The 20,000-nt window shown below is 61.4% G+C and overlaps 1 protein-coding gene across 1 annotated transcript in view; it reads left to right on the top strand.

The window, feature by feature from the left end:
• Nucleotides 1-6,199: 6,199 nt before the first annotated feature.
• Nucleotides 6,200-20,000, top strand: part of LOC119100680 (rho GTPase-activating protein 20) — a 17,647-nt gene continuing 3,846 nt past the window's right edge. Inside the window, exons 1-7 of the mRNA XM_037223757.1 lie at nucleotides 6,200-6,508; nucleotides 7,838-7,939; nucleotides 10,789-10,983; nucleotides 12,764-12,978; nucleotides 17,273-17,399; nucleotides 18,930-19,003; nucleotides 19,715-19,841. Of these exons, the coding sequence (XP_037079652.1) occupies nucleotides 6,443-6,508; nucleotides 7,838-7,939; nucleotides 10,789-10,983; nucleotides 12,764-12,978; nucleotides 17,273-17,399; nucleotides 18,930-19,003; nucleotides 19,715-19,841 (906 nt within the window). The 5' untranslated portion in view covers nucleotides 6,200-6,442. The remainder of the gene's footprint in view (nucleotides 6,509-7,837; nucleotides 7,940-10,788; nucleotides 10,984-12,763; nucleotides 12,979-17,272; nucleotides 17,400-18,929; nucleotides 19,004-19,714; nucleotides 19,842-20,000) is intronic.

Genomic DNA, 20,000 nt, shown 5'->3' with positions numbered 1-20,000 from the left:
TGAGGGGAGCCGGGCAGTGGCCGTCTGAGGGGAGCTGGGCAGTGGCCGTCTGACGGGAGCCGGGCAGTGGCTGTCTGGTCGTCTTGTCAGACGGCACACCGGCTTTTACTGGATTCTACCCAACAGCCTGTCGAGATATAGACTGACGTATAGAGATCTTCGGCGCCCGCGGTTTGAATGACGGCCTCTGCATCGAGAAGTGGTATATCACTGTGTAGTTTGAGGTATGCAACTGCTGCCATGTTTGAAATGCAGATGGTCTGAACGTCGGCAGTCAGTTGCAGTACGCCACCTACAATGGCGTAAGCTGCTGCACTGGTTCGCACCTGATGCATGCATCCAGGCACTTCTTGGGATTGCTGGTTTCCCTGACCTCCGTACCGGTCTTCAGCCGTCAGCGAGCCCTGGAATGTTGATCGAAGGTCGATGAGTACCATCCTCCACCTCGTTGGCATTCGCACCGCCCCTCCATCTTCTTGAGCGGCCGCACTGGTGTGCCGATTGCACCTGTACCTGTATTGTATCTGTACTGCCTCCAGGCATTTACAGAGTTGCTGGTGCCTCATAGGTGCATTACCAATCGCCATTGAACGGCCCGGCCTTTCGACGACGGCTCCGTAGACTTGCTTCATCCAGCCCAGCTCGGAGTTACGACTCCAGCCCGCATTGTCCGGTGCATGCTCTTGTAGGGTGATACGCCATTCCGTGGTCCCACGGCGCACACCGACTGCTCGCCGTGAGCGAGATCGGGGCGCGTCCAGGCGCGAGTCGAGTATCAAGTCCAAGTCGGACACAGTGCCCCCACGGGGCTCCATTCAGTCGCGAGGCGCGTGTCTCTCATCGGGCACGAGTTCCCCACCATTCGTATCTGTCATGTGACTCAAAAGCCGTCATCTGGCTCGTACCCGTTCGCGAATTGAACCCATGCGTAAATCTGTCACTCCGATTGGACTCGGACTCCTGTCCTATCGAGGCCTATGGTCTAACCAGATGTCGTTTCAGCATTGGGCCCTGGCCTCGCCCGTATAGCTATGAGCGTACCAGATGCAACTGGAGGGGCATCCGACTTCAGTCAAGAACCAAGGCGACGAATCACCGGCGTTATACGAACGTTGCACGGGGACCATGCGACAGTGAACAAAAGCCATATATAGCCCACATGTACGCCACATGGCCTTAGCTCCAGCGTTGGACCGCCCCATCGCCTGACCTGAGTCCCGCTGTGTGTCCTCACACTCGGCAGTCAGGACCGTCTGCCGCCGTGCGGTGTCAGGGACGCTGGGCTGCAGACGCGCGCGGCCCGGGCCCCGTGCCCGAGCGGCGGGCCCAGCGCCGCACCGCGCACCGATGCCGTTATGCAGCGTATCGAGCGGCACCAAACGGCCGCCGGGCGCGCCACTCGTCCGGAACGATCGCAGAAAACCGGCGCCTGCCGTGGCGCGCGCCAGCCCGGGTCACAGATCCCCGCCGCCCACGCGGCGACCAGTCACGGCTGGCTGACTTGAGCGGGCGTGTGCGATATGTTCCGGTGGCGACGCTGGTGAGAAGGATGGCGTGTTACTCTGTGAGTCCCCAAACTTATTTGCGTGTACAACGCGTTGCAAGTGAGGCGCGCTGTGCTTGGCGGAACATTAAGCAACATGTTGGCAGATGAGTTACGTGAGACGGCACGGGTGAATGCCCACACGGGCCTTCGGATGATGGGCTATTTCCTTTGGTGGACAGTTAACCGTTCAATAAATTATGCCACTTACCACTGCAAGGCACGAAGCTCTGCAACGGCCGTTTGCTTGGGCTGTGCTTTGGAGCACCGCTGCAAGTCATCATTGATATGTACTGCTGTTGTGATCAGGTTTACCTTGCCGTGAACGCTTTGGCCCCAGTGAGTCAGCCTGTCTGATTGCTGCGAGCCATAACGGCCGCGCCACGTCCGCCTCCGTAGATTCACGGCACAGGGACGTAACACGACGTGCGGACACACTATACCCACACGTCGCTTTAGGAGAGTCGCAGCCAGGTTCCGACCGGCACCGCTGTAGCCACACCGATCCCAGATGGGAGGCGGATCAGCGCCGTTTAGTGCGCGCGCCAGGTGAGCGAGTCGGGCCGGATTAGCTGACCGCTACGCGTCCGGCGGCGGCGACGACGGCCGTCGGCGGCGCGAGCGACGGGGCGGGATCAGCGGCGGCGCCGGCCGGATTAGAGGTGCGATTCAGCACCGCTGCTGGCCCGTCATCGGCCGGCTGACGGGCCGCAAACACGGCCAGCTGGCGCCGCCGGCCGCCGCCGCCGGCAGAGCGCGCGCGCGCGAGTGAGCACGCCCCAGCCGACCGCCAGCGCGCCGCTGCACTGGTTTCAGAGCGGGACTGAGGCCGGGGCGCGGGCAGTGTACGCCCGAGCTGAACCGGTATCGTGGTTGAAATGTGGCAGCTTCTGCAGATGAACCGAAGCCAGGCTATTTGGGAGCAAAGTTATGTGTTGGAACTCGTGTTGACGCTTTGAATGGGTTCTGCCCTGTTCACTCGTTTACTGCGTGTTGTATGATTTGTATACATACTGCGACAATTAGGAACGAATTACCACACAAATTACGTAAAAGATGTACCTGCACGGGAAAATGTTACCCGTAATGGTCATAAAACATGAAAGCGTGGTGCTCTTTTTGTGAGCGAAATGTTCATGAGCACGTTTTATTTGCTGCCTGACTGGCCACTAAGTAAAGTTATTTATTTTGTGTATTTTAAAACGCAGGTATGGGAAATAAAGTGGTAGCATGCCTCATCCACTACCTTATAACTTTTAACGTGCACTATAATGCTCTGCTAGAGACTATTCCATCCTTCTGCATTAGCGCATTACTACGGTGACAATTTTGTCATTGGGACAGCGCGCTGGGGCCGACGGACTGGTGGAGGTCAGCGCATAACTGGCCGCGTGGCAGTCCATACCAGGAGACGGCGTCACGTGTCACTGGCCGCGTGGCAGTCCATATCAGGAGGCGTGGTCACGTATCACTGCACGCGGCACCGGCGCCGGCGCGGCCGCCACCGCCTCGACACCGTCGGCGACCGCGCGCGCCGTCTGCTGCGCGTCCCGCCCTGCCTGCCTGCCTGCCGGGGGGGCGGCCGACCGGTCGGGAACCGCCCGACGAAGGTCGGCTCGGGGCCTTGCAGGGCCGGCCGCCGCCGCCGCGGCCGATCTCCGCACCGGGTCACGGGAACAGTTCTGGATCTCCGCACCGGGTCACGGGAACAGTTCCGGATCTCCGCACCGGGTCCCGGGAACAGTTCCGGATCTCCGCACCGGATCCCGGGAACAGTTCCGGATCTCCGCACCGGGTCACGGGAACAGTTCCGGATCTCCGCGCCGGGTCACGGGAACAGTTATATATGCCGCGCGACTGGGAGGCCGGCCGCGCCGCTGCCGGCGCCACGCCGCGCCGCCCGCCGCCCGTCCCAATCGAGCGCCGCGCCGGTAACCTATTCTAGGCCATTGTGTTTGTTTATGGACGGGTGTTGGGCGCCCAGGGGCGGGACCCAGCGGTTCCACCCCGGCTCCCGGCATGGGTACAGGATAGGCGGGGCGCGTCATCTTTCGGAGATGAAAGCCGCCCCGGGCTGTGGCGAATCAAGCCCCGCCCCCACCCCCGCCGTACACCGGCCGTGGGAGGCGACGGGCGCTCGGTTCCCGTCGTCTGCGGTGAGCTGGTCACCTGTCAGGCCTTGATGGCAGGCGACCGCGGTTGGCAGCAGAAGGCTAACCTGGTGGTGTTATTCAATGTGACTAATGGCAGTCTCCAGCGTGTCGACAGCCCGGGCTCCAAATTGGGTGTATGTGTGCCAGCGTGTCTAGCGCGCCCAATTGATTCATCACTCTCTTTCACGTCATTATCTTAATCTATAAGTATATTACCGATTTCACGAGCCGCTATGGAAACGGTTACGCCGGCGCTGTAAAAAGGTCTATTAGGTTACTTCAATCTTAATTTAAATCGTCGTTTTTCTGGTTCCAGGTGCAGCGACTGGCTCATTATGAGCGCTACTTCCAAGACCTGCTGTCTGAAACTCCGGCAAGTCATCCTGATGTGGACGACCTTACTCGAGCTCGGGACGATTCAAACAGGTCAGCTGCTGCCCCAGGCATGCGCGGTGACCCACAAAGTCTACGAGCACGCCGCTTTTTCCCCGAGCCGAGCTAACGACAGCAATTGCACCGATTGTGTTCGAGCGGGACGGATTCCCAGCTGGCTGGTCACGACTTTTTGTTGTTGTGACTCGCATGAATGGGATCCCAACGTTGGTGCGGGAGCCATCGCTTCCGCCCCCCCCCCCCCCCCCCCCCACCTGCCGGTATACCGGGGCTGCCGGGTGAGCGCTCGTCTGACCTGTACACCCGTGGCACGCCCGTCCGTCTCCTATGCGTTTACGGACCGCGACCCCGACCTAACGCGGGGACGTGGGAAGATGGTCGGCTCCAGATGGAATGACAGAACGTAATGACATTGATGAGGGTCAGCACATCACTCCGAGAGCGTTGCGTCGCGGTCCGGTGCAGCTTGCGTTGCGGCGCCTGGTCCGTGTCAAGCTGGGCAGCGTAATTGTCGGGCCCACCTCCAGCGTGTGACCTTCTCCATATCAGTGGCCGGGGGCCGCTGGGGGAGGGGGGGGATGTGACTCAGAGACTGGGTGCGAGCGTAGAGTTGTGGAGCCGGATCTTCTTGTCTGCCGGGCACAGCCCGCTGCGTTGTAAAAGGCGCTGTGTCGGACAACATCTATGGCGATGGTTTGTCCTTTCGTCTGATGCAGTGGTCAGAAGCAATGCACAGCGCGTGCACCGGCTGGCTCACACGATCAGCAACGTCGCCACTCCCGAATGGAGCCAAGCTCTCGATGTCGTGCCGGGGAAGGGGGAGGGGGAAGGTGGTCGTCCAGCAGGCTGGGTGCGCCTCACCACGCTTAGTCGGAAGTCCAGAGCACGCAGCGGCGCGCGTCGCCGAGCCGCGTGGTGCCAGAGCCGGCGCCTCGCGTGGCGTCGGATGTGAGCGGCGGCGCGTTGCGGCGGGCTGCGCGGCGGCGCCGGCCGCCCCGTGGCGGCCAGCCGATCGGTGGCTGACCCGGATCACGCGGCGCTGGCCCACAGCCGGGTCAGCGCCGCGGCCCGCGCGAGGGGCCCAGCCGGGACGCCGCTGCAGCTGCGCCCGCTGCACATGTGCGGGGAGGTCTCCACGCGTAGGATTTCCACCCTCTGACTCTGCCCCGCCACTCAGTCCACCTTCTGTTCGTGGGGTCGTTGTTCTGCCCGCTTCTGTATGCTCGCTACTCATTCATAATCAGCTGTAACCACCTGCTACCCATTCATCTGCGTTCTTTGAGACTTTAAATTTAGGTCATGTTTGATGTTCCGAAAATTTGTACCTTGATTTGTTCTTTTTCCAAAGGTTATGACAGGAACGTTGTTGATGTAACTATCCGCGACTGAAACGAGCACCACCAATAGTATGGTATAACATTTCTCGCGATGTCTACCCGATTCTTCGGTAATTTCTGACTCCCTTCCGTACCCAGACCAGTAATTTGTTAATAGTGGAAAGCGAAGGCCATCTGGGAGCTCCTGATGCTAGGCGTCAGCCTCCAGATTTCGAAGCCGCTGGATTTCAGACGGCCAGAGCTGAAATAACCGACGGATCGGAGCGTCGGAACGTGCCGCCGTTATTAGGCGCCACCAGCAGGGGTCGGGCAGATCGTGCCCTGTAAAATCCCGGGCGCCGAAGTCTTCCGTGGGTGCCTCTGATATCTAAAATGACCATGACAACGCGCAGTGTGCGTGGGCTCCGACAATCATACAGCGCGATACCTTGGGCAACCCCAGAACACCAATGAAACCTCACCAGAGAGCAGACCTCACATGAGAAACAACGCCCAATCGCCAGAGTCCCGTGGCCGGAAACCACCCCCCCCCCCCCTCTCTCTGTCTTTCCTGGACGTCCGTCAGCAGCGGCGGTGGAGGCGGCGGTGACCAATGGCCGCGCGCGCCACAATCGCCGTGAAAGTGGCGCCGCTCGCGGCCCCCGCTGACGTCACGAGCCGCCCGTGAGTAATGGGCGCGCCTGGGACGGCGAGCGGCCGTCACACGGCGGCTCGGCGCGTCACGCCAGTCGCTCGCACAGTCCCGTCGGCGGCGTGACGCTGGCCGTCGCCGATCCAGCTCGCGGCGGCGCCGACGTCCGCGCTCGGCGCTGCCCGTGAACGTGAGCGTGAGCGTGGTCCGTAATCGCCGTCCGTGATCGGCGATCCGTCGCCGGTGGTCCGTGATCCGTGATCGTGTCGTGACGCCGGCTGGCGATGTTGGCGCTGGCGAGCTGCCGTGACCACGTCGGGAGCCGTCGGCACCGGCCCGCGGCGGTCACTGGCGCCCTCTGACCCGCTGACGGGAGCCGCCCGCCATGGTGGCCACTCTGTGCGGCGCGCTGTCGCACGTCCTCGACTGGGCCTCATGGCTCTGGCCGCTCGTGAGTACGCTTCGCGTGGGGTCCCGGCACGCGCCGTCCCCAGAATTCCGAGCAGACGTGTGACGCTGTCCTTGCCGGTGGTGTCACGAGGCGGCAGGGCACGCAATGGGTCGTGGAGTATCGCGGCGATCGCCCTACAAGGCCACAGTCGCCAGTGTTATGTGCACGGTGGCCAAAGCCACAAGTGCAAATGACGCAAAACAATGCGAGGCAAAGTCACCACTACAAGACAACACGTGCAAGGCAACGCCGCTGCAGTTGGGCTACATGCGCGCGATGGGCCCACGTGTCTGGCGAAGATGCGGGTCTCCGATACCGAGAGGCCCGGCCTGTTGCGTGTACGTTCGCCGCCGGTGGGGCGTGCAAGAATGCCGATTCGGCTCTCATCTAGATCGTATCGAAACCAATCTCAGCATGCAATTGGTTCGGCGCTTCTGGACTTCATTACGGGGCCGTCGGATCTGATGCCTCCCACGGTGCCCCCACCCTCATGTATAGGGATGCGTATGATAACGTCAGGGCGACTGGGCATTTTATTGCATACTTGGGATTAGACTGCTAGGTAAACCTTCGTCGACACGGCATGGATCAGACAGACTTCGTATTTCGTTGCCGTTTGATGTTGGCTGGAATCTAACTCGGGGCTTCAGTTACATAAGCAAACCTCACTTACACAGCTGAGCACAGAGTTCTGACAGCATACCTGCGCGCGCCTTTCCGTGCGGCTAGATTAATTCGCAAACAGAGCTGCCAATGAAACGAAACATTGCCGGTCTTTGTCTGCCACCGCAATCGTATGTCCTTACATATGCCCCAATCGTGAAATTTCACAACGGCATGCGTGCTATTGCTCTAGTTCTGCTTCGTTGCAGTCGCAACTTCTTCACCATGGACCACAAAGTAACCTATCCAACACAATTTCGTGTTTGGATAACCGGGTTGTCGCTGGTGGGCCAAGGCGGATATTTGCCCAGAGTGGATCTTTTTGCAGGATGCGTTTCGTTATGCTGCTGCACTGTGTTTGTGGACAAGTATATGGGCGACCCGTGGCAGTTACTACAATGTGACCTAAACGTACTTCGATAACCACGTTTACAATTGTTTTTAACATCAGTTGCGTTTATATCATATGCGTGGAGCAAGAACATATGAACCTGGTTTTTTGAAGGCGGAATATAGAAAAGTGTAACCAACTGTTGTCTAGTTTGCGTACTAACAGCGTGTCGTGTTACGCTGGCTAGGCCGGAAGCGAGCACTGTCCTGAGAGTGGAACGGCTGATGTGAGCCGACTGCGACCCGCCGTGACGTGACGCCCCCTCTGACCGACAGCTGGTATCGACGCCCGGGGACGGCCTGTCCGAGCTAGAGCGGGTGCAGGAGCTGTTCCCGTCGGACGATCTGGGCCTGCTCAGCAGGGACGCCTCTGCTCAGGTGAGAGGCCCACCGTCCAGGGCTGCGGACTGCCAAGGGTATCTGGGGCCGGCCGAAGACCGCGGACGATTGACTCACCTGTATGAGTCACCGGCCGCTTGCGGCGTAGTCACGCCTGCATTCTGCGCAATGTGCCTGGTCTTCTGCCGTCTGCACGCCGCTTAAATGACTTTGGGTCGATATATAAATCGTCTGTCTTAATGTATAGCTGACGCACTGTATCCACGCGCGATGGGCTGCCGAGTGACCTCGTGCACTGACAACAGGGATCTTCTGTTTGCGCAGATAGGAAGTGTCGCACGTTCGCTCTCTGTCGGTGAGCAGCACGACACCTTTTGTGCGCCAGTGACGTGCCGAAATTGGCGGTCGCGACTCCGGGGGAGCAGCACGCTGCTGTTTGCGTTTGCGTATTTGCGTGCATGAGCTTTGTGTCCATCGCGGCGTGAAGCTATACATAAACATTGAAGTCCCCTTCACACCCCGTGCACTGTTCGCGTCGGTGCATACAGAGCCTTGAACTCGGGTGGCGGGGCGGCCGGGCGTGCCGTCAGTCCCGACGCTTTGTTTTGGCCGCGGCCATTAGGCCCATTCGGCTAGCCACAAAGGCCGCGCGGCCAGTCGGCTCCGATGGAGCGGTCGACACGTGGAGGCCAGGCGGCGGCCTCGGCCGGCCCCCTCATGCGTGAACCGGAGCACATACCGGCCGGCCGCGCCGGCCCGTGCAGCGCCGCTGCGCCGTGTTGGTCGCGCCACGGCGATCCCGGCTCACCAGCGGTCGTCTGCAGCTGCGCCAAATCACGGCGCCAGCTCCAGCTGCGCGGCGAAACGTCGGGAAATCGAAAACGCGCCTCCATTGTGCGGCTGGTGATGTCTTTGTTGTTGATGGCCGGCGTCCGGCGCAGGACACGCCCGGCCTGCCGACGGCGCCGGTCGCCATCGTTAGTGGTGACCGCGTCCTCCTCGCTTTCATTTCGTCCAGCTGGACACCTAGCTAAAGCGTGGGAGTGGCCGAATTCGGCGACTTTTCCTCGATATAGCGGCCGGCCATGGGCCATCATTGGTCGTGCGATCGCCGGTTTCATCGCTGGGGACAGTTGCGATCGATTGCTGCGATTACGCGGCGAAATCGCCGCTACGCTTTGCGTGCCTCCCGGAAACGAGACAATGCGTACGTGCTTTCTGTCCTTGTACTTGTCAGTAACGAACGCCACTCCGCGCTCATAGCTTAATCATTAATGTCACTTCATGTCCTCACCAAAATTTTCCTTGCGCGTTTCTGTGTCGATCTCGCTTTTCCTGCTTTTCGTGGTCGTTCGACTGTATATATATATATATATATATATATATATATATATATATATATATATATATATATATATAGATCAAAGTGCGCAGTACTAGTTAACTGACACGGCACCGACCGAGTGGTATGCATCTGACAGTTTTTCAGATAACGCGAACTGGCCGCGCAGTCGACTTGCCCATAAAAAATAAACATCTGCATCAAGAGCAGGTCATTACCGAAGTACGTCGTCCCATGCCTAATGGATGCTTCCCATTTGCATGAATGCGTGGAATGTGCATTCTACAAACCATCTCTTGCGTCACCCGTCCTCTTTAGGCTCCCTCATTTCACCAAACAGGACAGTGCTTTCCATTCTGGTCACCGCGCCGGCGCTGCCCTGTCTGACATAACGGTCCCACCCCTTTCTACCTGTCGGCCTCATCATATCACCGCCCTCCGCTCTCTCCGATGGCTCACCCCCTGGTTCGAGCATAAGTCGGCGACCGGCACGCGCGTGACACACCGGCTGCCGCCCGTGCTGCCGTGAATCACGGCCGAAGTCTGTTGTTGCCCGGTCCCCGTCCACTGAGCCCGCTCCAGACGGGTGGCTGGCGCCGCCGCTCGCGACTGGAGAGACGCTGACCGTTTGTGACCAACCTGAACTGGTGGTGGGGTCACCGGACTCGACGGGGTCTGTGTTCGGTGGCGTTGATCGGATACTGCCGCGCGCCTCGGGGGGATGGGGGAGGGAGGTGTGGGTGCGGCCTAGATGGGGTCGTGGCAGCTCGCACCCCGTCCGGCGCGACAGTCCCTCTTGCCTGACGGGGAATGCGCGGAGCGTGTCCAAACTCCCTGCATTGGGTGTGGTTCGCCTCAGACTGCTCCTAGACATTCGCGTGCCAGACAGCACCAGCAGCTTTGCGTGCGAAGACATCAGTAAATCCTCTATTTTTGTTGTACTCCGCTCTTTACGCCAGACGTATCGTGGGCGGGTGCCCTTCAGCGAGCTTAACATCACGCCTATTTTTTGTTGTACTTCGCTCTTTGCGCCAGACGTATCGTGGGCGGGTGCCCTTCAGCGAGCTTAACATCACGCCTATTTGGCCGTTGGTTGTGAACTTACGTTAATGCTCAAACCTGTCCAGCATGGACGAATGGTTTACAAGCAAGCCGCTTGTTTGTATGCAAGTCGGCTTTTGATAGGCGGTACCTGAACGTGCGAAGATCGACTGATCGCTGCACATGGTAATGAATGATGCCCGACGTGAATCGGAGTAAATCCCACCGATAGGTGGCATTGTTTCTGATCGGACATCTGGGTATTTTACAAAAATTATGCTATATAAATGTTCATGTTTGGAATATAATTTTGCATTTAGCAAGTGTTACTTAAGCGGCGCACTGCGGTGCGGGAGATCAAGGAGGTCAAGCCAGCCTTCCTACTCCCCGCCACGTGCAGAACATCGCACAGAACTCTTGACACCACGCTGACGATGGTAGGGTTAAGGGCGCTCTGCCTGCCTTGGTCGTGTGCGCCGTGCTGACGCTGCCGCCCGCCCGGCAGCCAATGAAGGGCCTCATCAGGAAGAGATCGGCCCCGGCCAGCCGCCTGCAGCGGGCGCTGTCGGCCAAGGCGCAGCGGCCCTCGTCGGTCGAGCGGTCGCCGGCGCGCGCCGCCGAGGAGCGCGAGCGTAGCTCCCCACCCGAGCCCGGCCGCCGCCGCCAGCTTGTCATGGAGTCTGCCGTCACGTTCACCGCGGTGAGTCCGGCTGCATGCGTGCTTCCAGCCCACCAGTCGTTCAGTTATGTGCATGATTACAGCTCTCGGCTAATTGGTAAATAAATGCTTCCAATTCATCGTTGAGTACGTGCACCCCCCACACCCTTCTGTGGTCTTACATTGCGGTAGTTTGACCGCACTGACCTGCTTCAGTCTATACACTCCCTACCAAGCCTATAACTGTGGCGGTTGGGACAGCCTGAGCCGCTAAAGGCTACATTCGTTGCCTCCGCGCCGGCTCCGCATTCTCGCACGAACCACCAGCTCCGCTCATGTCTCTGCAAGGCGCTCTCAGGGCTTATTATACAGTCATGTTTAGCCAAATCCGCTCTGCTGCACAGGGCCCCCTCTGTCGACGTCTTTGTGATACTGCGCTGGCTAGACTAGAATCAGGTCTTAAGACGTGGACATCTGTCGGCCAGCTCTCCGACTCGCGAGGAATTCACGAGATGCGTGGTGCGCTGGCGTTGCACGTGGACACGAGGCCGGCGCGCTGACAGGGGGGCTGAGCGTCAAGCTGTGCCCTGGAGGCAATCCCACGCACACCATGCGCAGGCCGTACAACCGCGCCCGGTGCTGGCGGCCGGCCGTAGTCGCTCGTCGCCGCCGCCACCGCCGTCGCCGGCGGACGGCAGCTCGACTGGCGCCGGCGGGCTGTTGTGTTGTGGCGCAAAAAGCTGCGCCGGATCCGGCGGCCGGCGGCGCAGGGTGCGCCGTCCTGCGGCCCGTGACCCCGGATCTGCCGGTGATGGCGACACCGGCCGCCCGCAGGGCGCCGCGACGCGCGCCGCGCGCCGCCCTGCGCGCGCCGGGTGCACCCTGCAGGGCCGCGCGGGGGAGGCTTGCTCCCAGAGGCTGGGGAGTTAGAGGCGTGCAGGAATCTGGTGCTCTCACGTGTAATCAACTGGGAAATGGTGCACGTAGTCTGCATGGTGCGTGCCGTGCGAAAACCATAGAACCATGGCGTGTGCAAATCAGGGTCTTAGGAATAACTATCAGGAAAGTATGTGAACTCATTCCGTTTTCGAACTAATTTTGCTTATGCAGCACCAGTGCTTGTTCAAATTTTACGACAAGTGTGCGACCAGTACTGCATGGGTCCTGTGCATAAGTCCACGGTGTGTGGTTAACTGCAACGTTAATGCAACGGTAAATAAACGAACGCTAAAGCTGGTCAGTTAATAGCAAAAGCTAAGAGATCCTCGTAAAATCAGCTGAGCGTAACAGGCCAGCTGACAACAGCTGAGCGCAGACTGCAGCCACGGGTGGGAATACTGCCGGTGACTTCAGCGGTCCCCGTCGCCCGGAGCCCTCATCTCGGCTGCCGATGCGTCGGGTCGTTAGGACCGTTAGAGTGCGTTGGTGACCGTGCCTGTATGCCGGCTAGAACATGCCCCCCCCCGCCCTTTTACCGTCCCGCCGCAAATAATTTCCTGCGCGTGCCGCACGGCTCTGGGTGACACCTATACCGGTTATGGGATAGGGTGTCGCCTTCCCCGTTCCCGGCCACTGCATGTGGGACACGTGAGGCAGATAATGTTGCATGAATTGCCAGGCAAGCAGGTATAGCGCATAAAGCTCCCGAAAGCTGGCGATACAAATGAAGCCTGTGAAGTCGGGTAATGTCCGACAGTGTCGTTACCCTGCTCGCGGAGCCAGGCAGCCAGTCTGGTGCTAGGCAGCGCGATGGTCGGGTGTTTCACTTGTTACGTTGCGTGTATGAACAGCTAAAAAAAAAAACGGCACCTGCGCTCTCCAGGGACTGCAGTCACAAGACCGCCACCTCTTCCTCTTCACCGACATGCTGCTGGTGGCCAAGGTGCGCTCGGGCGGCAACTTCAAGCTGAAGGACAAGGTGCGCCTGTCGGAGATGTGGCTGACCTCCTGCCTGGACGAGGTGGCCGACGTCGCGCGGGACCCCGGCACGTCGCTCGTCATGGGCTGGCCCACCACCAACGTGGTGGCCACCTTCAGGTCAGTCGCGGGTGACGCGGGGGCCGGCCCCGCCCGGAGGACAAACAGAGCGTGGCCCTGCCGGCCGCGTCACTGACCGCCGCGCCGGTCTGCGGTGGCGCATGCTCGCCGTGTGCGGCGCGGGGAAAGTGTGTCGATGATGGGCTCCTCGCCGCCGGAGTGTGTCCTTGCCGCGGAGGGCAGGCGCGGCCGACTGACAATCAGGGGTCGACTGGCGCGCGACGCTTGCTGCCGGCTCGGCGCTCCCGGCGCCCGCGGCAACCGCTTCCTTCCCTCCTCCTGCCGAGTCCGAGCCGTCCCACCCAGCCAGTGCCGCACCCTGCGGCTGACAGTGGCCCGTCGACGGCGTGAGGCCGACCACTGAGCGAGATTCTGCCACGGCGCCGGCCGAGCCTGCGACGCTTGGCGAGCGCCGGCGCGCTGTGCGTGTTCACCGCCCATGATAGCGGCGGCGGCGAGCCTGCTGGACACCTCGCTGGTCACGTGGGAGCGCCCCGCCACGGCGCGCGCGCCGCCGGAATGCGAGCTGGTCATATCAATCGAAGTGTGACGACCAGTAGACCCAAGCGTCCATTCTCTTCCTTGTTGACGTGGCCCACTTGTGGCCTTGCACATGTGTCATGTATTTGGTTGCATTATGAGCTGCGCGTAACGTAGTGAACAGAGAGTGTTGGCCGACGTGTGTGCACAGAAGCACAAGCACACACTTCAACAGAGATGCCGGGTGACCTGAGATCTTTTAGCTGGGGCCCACATGTGATATATGACATCCTAAAAGTTTGTTCCCAGGCGTTTTACGTTTTCAGTTCACAGGCTGTATTAAACCAGATTATTACGTTATGAGAAGTATGACATTCTTTCCATATGTTTCATAAGATATCGCCCTGTATTGCTCAAGGATGAAATGTGTCTCGCCGGTCGCGGCGCGTTCATGGCTGATTTCTATTTCATTTCGCGTCGACCGTTCCCATGCCGTCCACTGGGGCCGTCGCTGAGAGCTGAGATGTTGCGATTGTGTGCCCCTGGCGCTCTGAACTGATGCGCCGTGACACCTGGGCAACGGCATCACCCTGTAAGCCGATTAGGTGTAGTGGAATCCGTCTCAGAAAAACCGGTCAGCATCCGATCAGCCCAGGCGATATCTCGCCATCAGATTTCCCCGCTCATCCCGACCTTGGCTCGACCCTGGCGCAAGGACGAGCTGCCGCTAGATCCCCGGCGCTTTACCACGAGCTGCCGCCAGATCGCCGGCGCTTTACCACGAGCTGACGCTAGATCGCCGGCGCTTTACCACGAGCTGACGCTAGATCGCCGGCGCTTTACCACGAGCTGACGCTAGACCCCCGGCGCTTTACCACGAGCTGCCGCTAGATCGCCGGCGCTTTACCACGAGCTGACGCTAGACCCCCGGCGCTTTACCACGAGCTGACGCTAGATCGCCGGCGCTTTACCACGAGGTGCCGCTAGATCCCCGGCGCTTTACCACGAGCCGCCGCTAGATCCCCGGCGCTTTACCACGAGCTGCCGCTAGATCTCCGGCGCTTTACCACGAGCTGCCGCTAGACCCCCGGCGCTTTACCACGAGCTGCCGCCTGATCGCCGGCGCTTTACCACGAGCTGCCGCCTGATCGCCGGCGCTTTACCACGAGCTGCCGCTAGATCCCCGGCGCTTTACCACGAGCTGCCGCCAGATCGCCGGCGCTTTACCACGAGCTGACGCTAGATCGCCGGCGCTTTACCACGAGCTGACGCTAGACCCCCGGCGCTTTACCACGAGCTGCCGCTAGATCGCTGGCGCTTTACCACGAGCTGCCGCTAGATCGCCGGCGCTTTACCACGAGCTGCCGCTAGATCGCCGGCGCTTTACCACGAGCTGCCGCTAGATCGCCGGCGCTTTACCACGAGCTGACGCTAGACCCCCGGCGCTTTACCACGAGCTGCCGCTAGATCGCCGGCGCTTTACCACGAGCTGACCCCCGGCGCTTTACCACGAGCTGACGCTAGACCCCCGGCGCTTTACCACGAGCTGACGCTAGATCGCCGGCGCTTTACCACAAGCTGCCGCTAGATCGCCGGCGCTTTACCACGAGCTGCCGCTAGATCGCCGGCGCTTTACCACGAGCTGCCGCCAGATCGCCGGCGCTTTACCACGAGCTGCCGCTAGATCGCCGGCGCTTTGCCGCGAGCTGACGCTAGATCGCCGGCGCTTTACCACGAGCTGCCGCTTGATCGCCGGCGCTTTACCACGAGCTGCCGCTAGATCGCCGGCGCTTTACCACGAGCTGCCGCTAGATCGCCGGCGCCTTGTCACTAGCCGCCGCCTGATCGCCGGCGCCTTACCAGGAGCTGCCGCTAGATGGCCGGCGCTTTACCACGAGCTGCCGCTAGATCGCAGGCGCTTTACCACGAGCTGCCGCCAGATCGCCGGCGCTTTACCACGAGCTGCCGCCAGATCGCCGGCGCTTTTCCATTCCCCGAATTCGGATTCGCACGCTGGCGCCGCCCAGAATCCGGACGCATATTTCGCTCACGGCCCGCCTCATTGGCGGGGCTGCATGCGGGGACACTGCCGACGCGCTCGACCGAACCGCGCGAGGGGCTGCAGCCGCGTGGCCGCGGCCGTGTTGTAAGCAGAGGAGAGCGGCGCGCCCGGAAGACAGTTGCACCAGACGGCGCGTGCGAAGCCGGGCCGTTCTCAGGTGGCCGGCCGCCGCGGGCCCTCCGCGCACCGCTGCCGGGTCCACCGCGGAGCAGCGCCCGTCGCTGGTATTGGCTCGCGGCGGCGGCCACACCACACGCGATTGGCCAAGCCGGCTGCGGGCGGCTGTCTCGCCGGCCGCGGCGCAGTCGGCGGTGCCGAGTGCTGCAGAGGCGCCGCCGCTTTCGGACATTCACCGACTCCCGCGGCCGACCGTTCAAAGTCCTGGTCGAATGCCGCCTACCAGGCGGTGGCGGCGCTGAAGCCACGGCCTTGGAAGCAGACGGTCAGAACGCCGCCCTTCCCAACGGCAATCAGCCGGGCTCAATTGGCCGGCTGGCCGGTGAAATATTGCCGAAGTCGGGAACTGTTTATGCGCGCGGTGTGTGCCAGTAGTATTTATCCACTCCTTTGTTCGTTAACGCTCTGGAGAAGGGAAAGGGTAGCCTCGTTCGTCACCCTTGCCCCGGGCGAGGCATGTCGGTCGACGAATCGCAGGCGGCAGGAAAAGGAAAACATCTCACCAGCCTCGTTGCGGTGAGCGCCCTGATTTGCCGGGCGCTAGTTTTGCGGCGGCGGGAGGAGCCCGGCGAAATGACGGCGGGATCCTCCACGGGCTGAGGGCCGTCATTAAACGTCATCAGCGTCCATGGCCGGAATCTCGCCGGCTCGGAGGGGATCCTGATCACTGGCGCCCGCGTGTGCCGCGCCCGGCTCAGGCCGCGCGTACACTGTCAGCCGTTCACCGGGCGTGACGTGCTTCTGTTAGACGTCCGAGGAGCGGATTGAGCGCGACTGATTGTTTAAACGGCTGCGCGGCGCAGTGCAGCAGCAGCACGCACGTCTCGCCCGGGGCCAAGACGGGAGCCGCTAAGCTTCCGGCGGCGCCGCAGTCGGACGGGCTCGCTCCGCCCTCGGGTGGAGCCCCCCACCAGCAGCCGCGGGGCATGACTTGTGTGCGCGACGCCCGGTCACGTTTGCTCGGGCGCTGTTTTCCGAGAAGAACGGCGACCGATGGGGCGCAGTGAATGGCGGTGGGGCGCGTACCCCTGATTAAGGGGTCCGGTGGCGGGCGGAGGGAGGGGAAGGGGAAGGATCCGGCGGCGCCCGTGCGTGCGCCCAGTGACCGGCGTGCGACCGTGCGCGACGGCGTGCGCCGGGATGGGCTGCGTGGCCTCCTCGCCAGCGGGAGCGCCTGCTGGCCCCCGGGGGAGCGAGCTTCACGCCCGCAGCAGGTGGGGCCGGGGCCCAAACGGTGATCGGATCGCGGCGGCGTCGGCAGCGGACGCGCTTCATGTGCGGAAAGAGTTACCCGTCCGGTAGCTGGTTGGCGCCGCGCCAGCGTGACGTAAGGAGGTGTCGATGTCCGGCGCAGCCGTCTCCTGTGAACTGTGCGCGTTCCGCGTGAGTTTCCGTGTCACGATTTCATACGGCGACCTCCCAGCGGCGATGGCCGTCGTCGGGCCGCGTTCCACAGCGTTGCGCCGCTCCTCCAGGCGCCGGGAGATCGCGGGCGCCGACCGGTGACGTCGAGTCTGCCCCGTGACCTGCCCTGCCGCCGCCGGCTCTGACTGACCGTGCGCGCATCTGTTGCAGCGGCGGCCCAGTACGCGACGCCTGGCTCGCCCAGCTCACCCAGCTGATCGCGGCGGAGCGCGAACTGGAGCCGAAGACGACCGCCATCCAGCTGGTGTACCGCGACCCGATCAGCAGCGTCGACCTGGTGAGTGGACGCTGGACGGCGCGCCGTGATGCGTCGGCTAGGCTCGGAGCGCGGCAGGCTGTAGAGATGGGATCGCCGCGGATCCAGCGAAGGAGGTTCTGCCGGAGCGCAATTGCGTCAGGGAAGGATGCACTTGGAGGGCTCCACCTAGACCGGTCCTGTGTAACGGAACTGAGGCCAATGCGATTCAGCACGCATCACTGGCTCCGTACGTTCTCCCCGCGGGCGGCTGAACAGCTGGATCTGGTTCGAGCTCGCCGACAGCCAGGCGCCCGTCGCCCGGAGCTCCGCGTTTGGAGCGGGCCGCGCCGCTGCGGGCATAGGTCTCCGCGTCCCGTGCCGCAGCCCTGGGGGCGAGGTGACCTGTCTCAGGCGGTGTGGGCAGCGCGACGACGGCGGATTGATGCCTGACCGGCGGGATTAGCTCGTGCCGCGCTATGCCCGCTGAGAGCTGGCCGACACGCTATGACGCCACCCGGGCCGACGCACTGTGACGTCACCCGAGCCGACTGGCCTCTCCAGTACTGTCGCGTGCTGGTCGAGAAGTGACAACTCAGTTCTGCGCAGGGTGTTGGGAAAAGCACCACCTATGCGCGCGTTAGTGCCTGCTTCGGTCGTTAGTTTATGGTTCACGTTTGTTTTTGTTTAGCTGTGGTGGTTTGGACCAGCTTCATGGGCTTGTTGCAATAACGGAGGTAATATACAACGTCGAATGGCAGCCATTGTGCTCCAGGTCTGCCCCCGGAAGCATGACACAAGCGCATGAGATTGGGTTCCGATGGACGGGTTTGCTTTGACAGCAAAAACTCGATACGGGGATGTGACGGTTCTTTACGAGTAGCAAATAGTGACCAGTACATTCCTTGTTCAGGAGCGTGACACGCACGCGCCAATGGAGTCGTGTCTTTTGTCGGGTTAAAACTGAGTTTTGTTCTCCGGGTTCAGACTCGGCACCGGTTGTGTTTGTTCCCATGCGCCAATGGGCAAGAACAATGGAATGATTACTGAAATGGTGAAAACACTGCTAAACATAACACTTAGTGCGCCATAAAATAATGTAGGGAACATGCTCATTTTTTCACCCACACGTTAAACTTCAGCCTCGGCTCATTTGCCAGTAGCCCCAGGTTTCATAGAAATCGGCGGCTTCGTAACGGTCATGCTTATCTTGATTTCTCTTGTGCCGGGTCAGATGACGGGCCGCGTGTCGTCACCGCGCGAACCCGGCGGTGGTGGCGGACGCGCGGTGAACGCTCGGCTACTGACACTGCGCCCTCTGGAGGTCCCGGACGATAGACAGCACGCGGTCTGCGTCGGCAGGCCCAAACACACTGCGCCCAGCTGTTTTCATAGCGCTGATGCCCGTTTCGGGCGGGCGGAATCCGTTGTTCCCGACGGAAGACACCGCGCCACCGAGCGCCGGTGGTCTCGCGTGCTGGTGGTCGTCGCAGTCGCTACTCCCTCCCACACTCCCACTGCACAGCCGGCAAGTGCAGCCGCTTCGCTGACGGGCCGCTGCCGCCGTTACAGAGCCAGACGCTGAGCGTAGCGCCGTCGACGACGGCGCGCGAGTGCGTGCGCAGCGCGCTGGCCGGCCTGGAGCGGCCGGCGTCGAGCGCCGGCGAGCTGCGGCTGTGGGCGCGCCCGGCGCCCGACCGACCCGCCCTCCAGCTGATCGGCCACGAGCTGCCGTTCGCCATCCAGATGAGCGAGGCGCGCGACGCGCCGGCAGAGATGGACCACTGCAACAACGTGTACAGTCCGGGCCCGGCGGCCGCCTGTCAGTTCCTGCTGCGGTGAGTGGCGGCGGCGCCCTCTTTTCCGGGGGAGGGGGAGAGGGGGGACGGGGTCGGCGGTGGGCGAGCCGTTGCGGTGGCGGCGGCGGCGGCGACGTTGGTCGGCCGCACCTCTTGAGTCACGTGATGGCGCGCGTGGAACGCTAGACATGTAATTTTTGCTAGGTGTCTTTGAAGAAGTAGATGACGTGCGCATGAATGGTCTCATTCAATTACAGTGGGATGAAATACTCCATCCCATGGTCTTCTTTTTTTTTGTTAATTTCATGGCCACTTCACGAGATGCATCCGAATTGCGTCAAATCATATTGTGCAATGGTCTCACTGAAGTAGATCGAGATGTAACACCATCCAACGTCCTGTATTTTGTGTTCACGGTAACTGTACGAAAATGTCGCTATTAAATGTAGCACCATGGTGTCGAAACTTGTGCTAAAAACTCTACTGATCATAACGGTACAAGCTGCACCCGTCATGGGGCTTTCTGGCGCAACCGTGACCTTTGCATGTAACCCGCAGCCCGGCTCGCTCCGAGCTGCGGACGCTATCGCCGTCGCCGGAGCCGGCCAAGAAGAAGAAGATGCCGAAGAAGTCGCCAATCCGCATCCACCGCGTGTTCCGCCGCACCAACAGCAAGCCGGACAGCGTGGACGGCGCGGCGGGCGCGGCGGGCGCGGGCGGCGCCGTCGCGCTGTTCGGCCAGCCGCTGGCACGCCTCTGTCAGACCGAGCCCGTCCCCACACCGGTCATGGTGAGTCTGCCGTCGCGCTGTTCGGCCAGCCGCTGGCACGCCTCTGTCAGACCG

This window comes from Pollicipes pollicipes, unplaced genomic scaffold (assembly GCF_011947565.3).
Source record: "Pollicipes pollicipes isolate AB1234 unplaced genomic scaffold, Ppol_2.1 Scaffold_4881;HRSCAF=5763_pilon_pilon_pilon, whole genome shotgun sequence".
Lineage (NCBI taxonomy): Eukaryota > Metazoa > Arthropoda > Thecostraca > Pollicipedomorpha > Pollicipedidae > Pollicipes > Pollicipes pollicipes.
The sequence above is the reverse complement of the archived record's forward strand: the minus strand, read 5'-3'. Positions and strand labels throughout refer to the sequence as shown.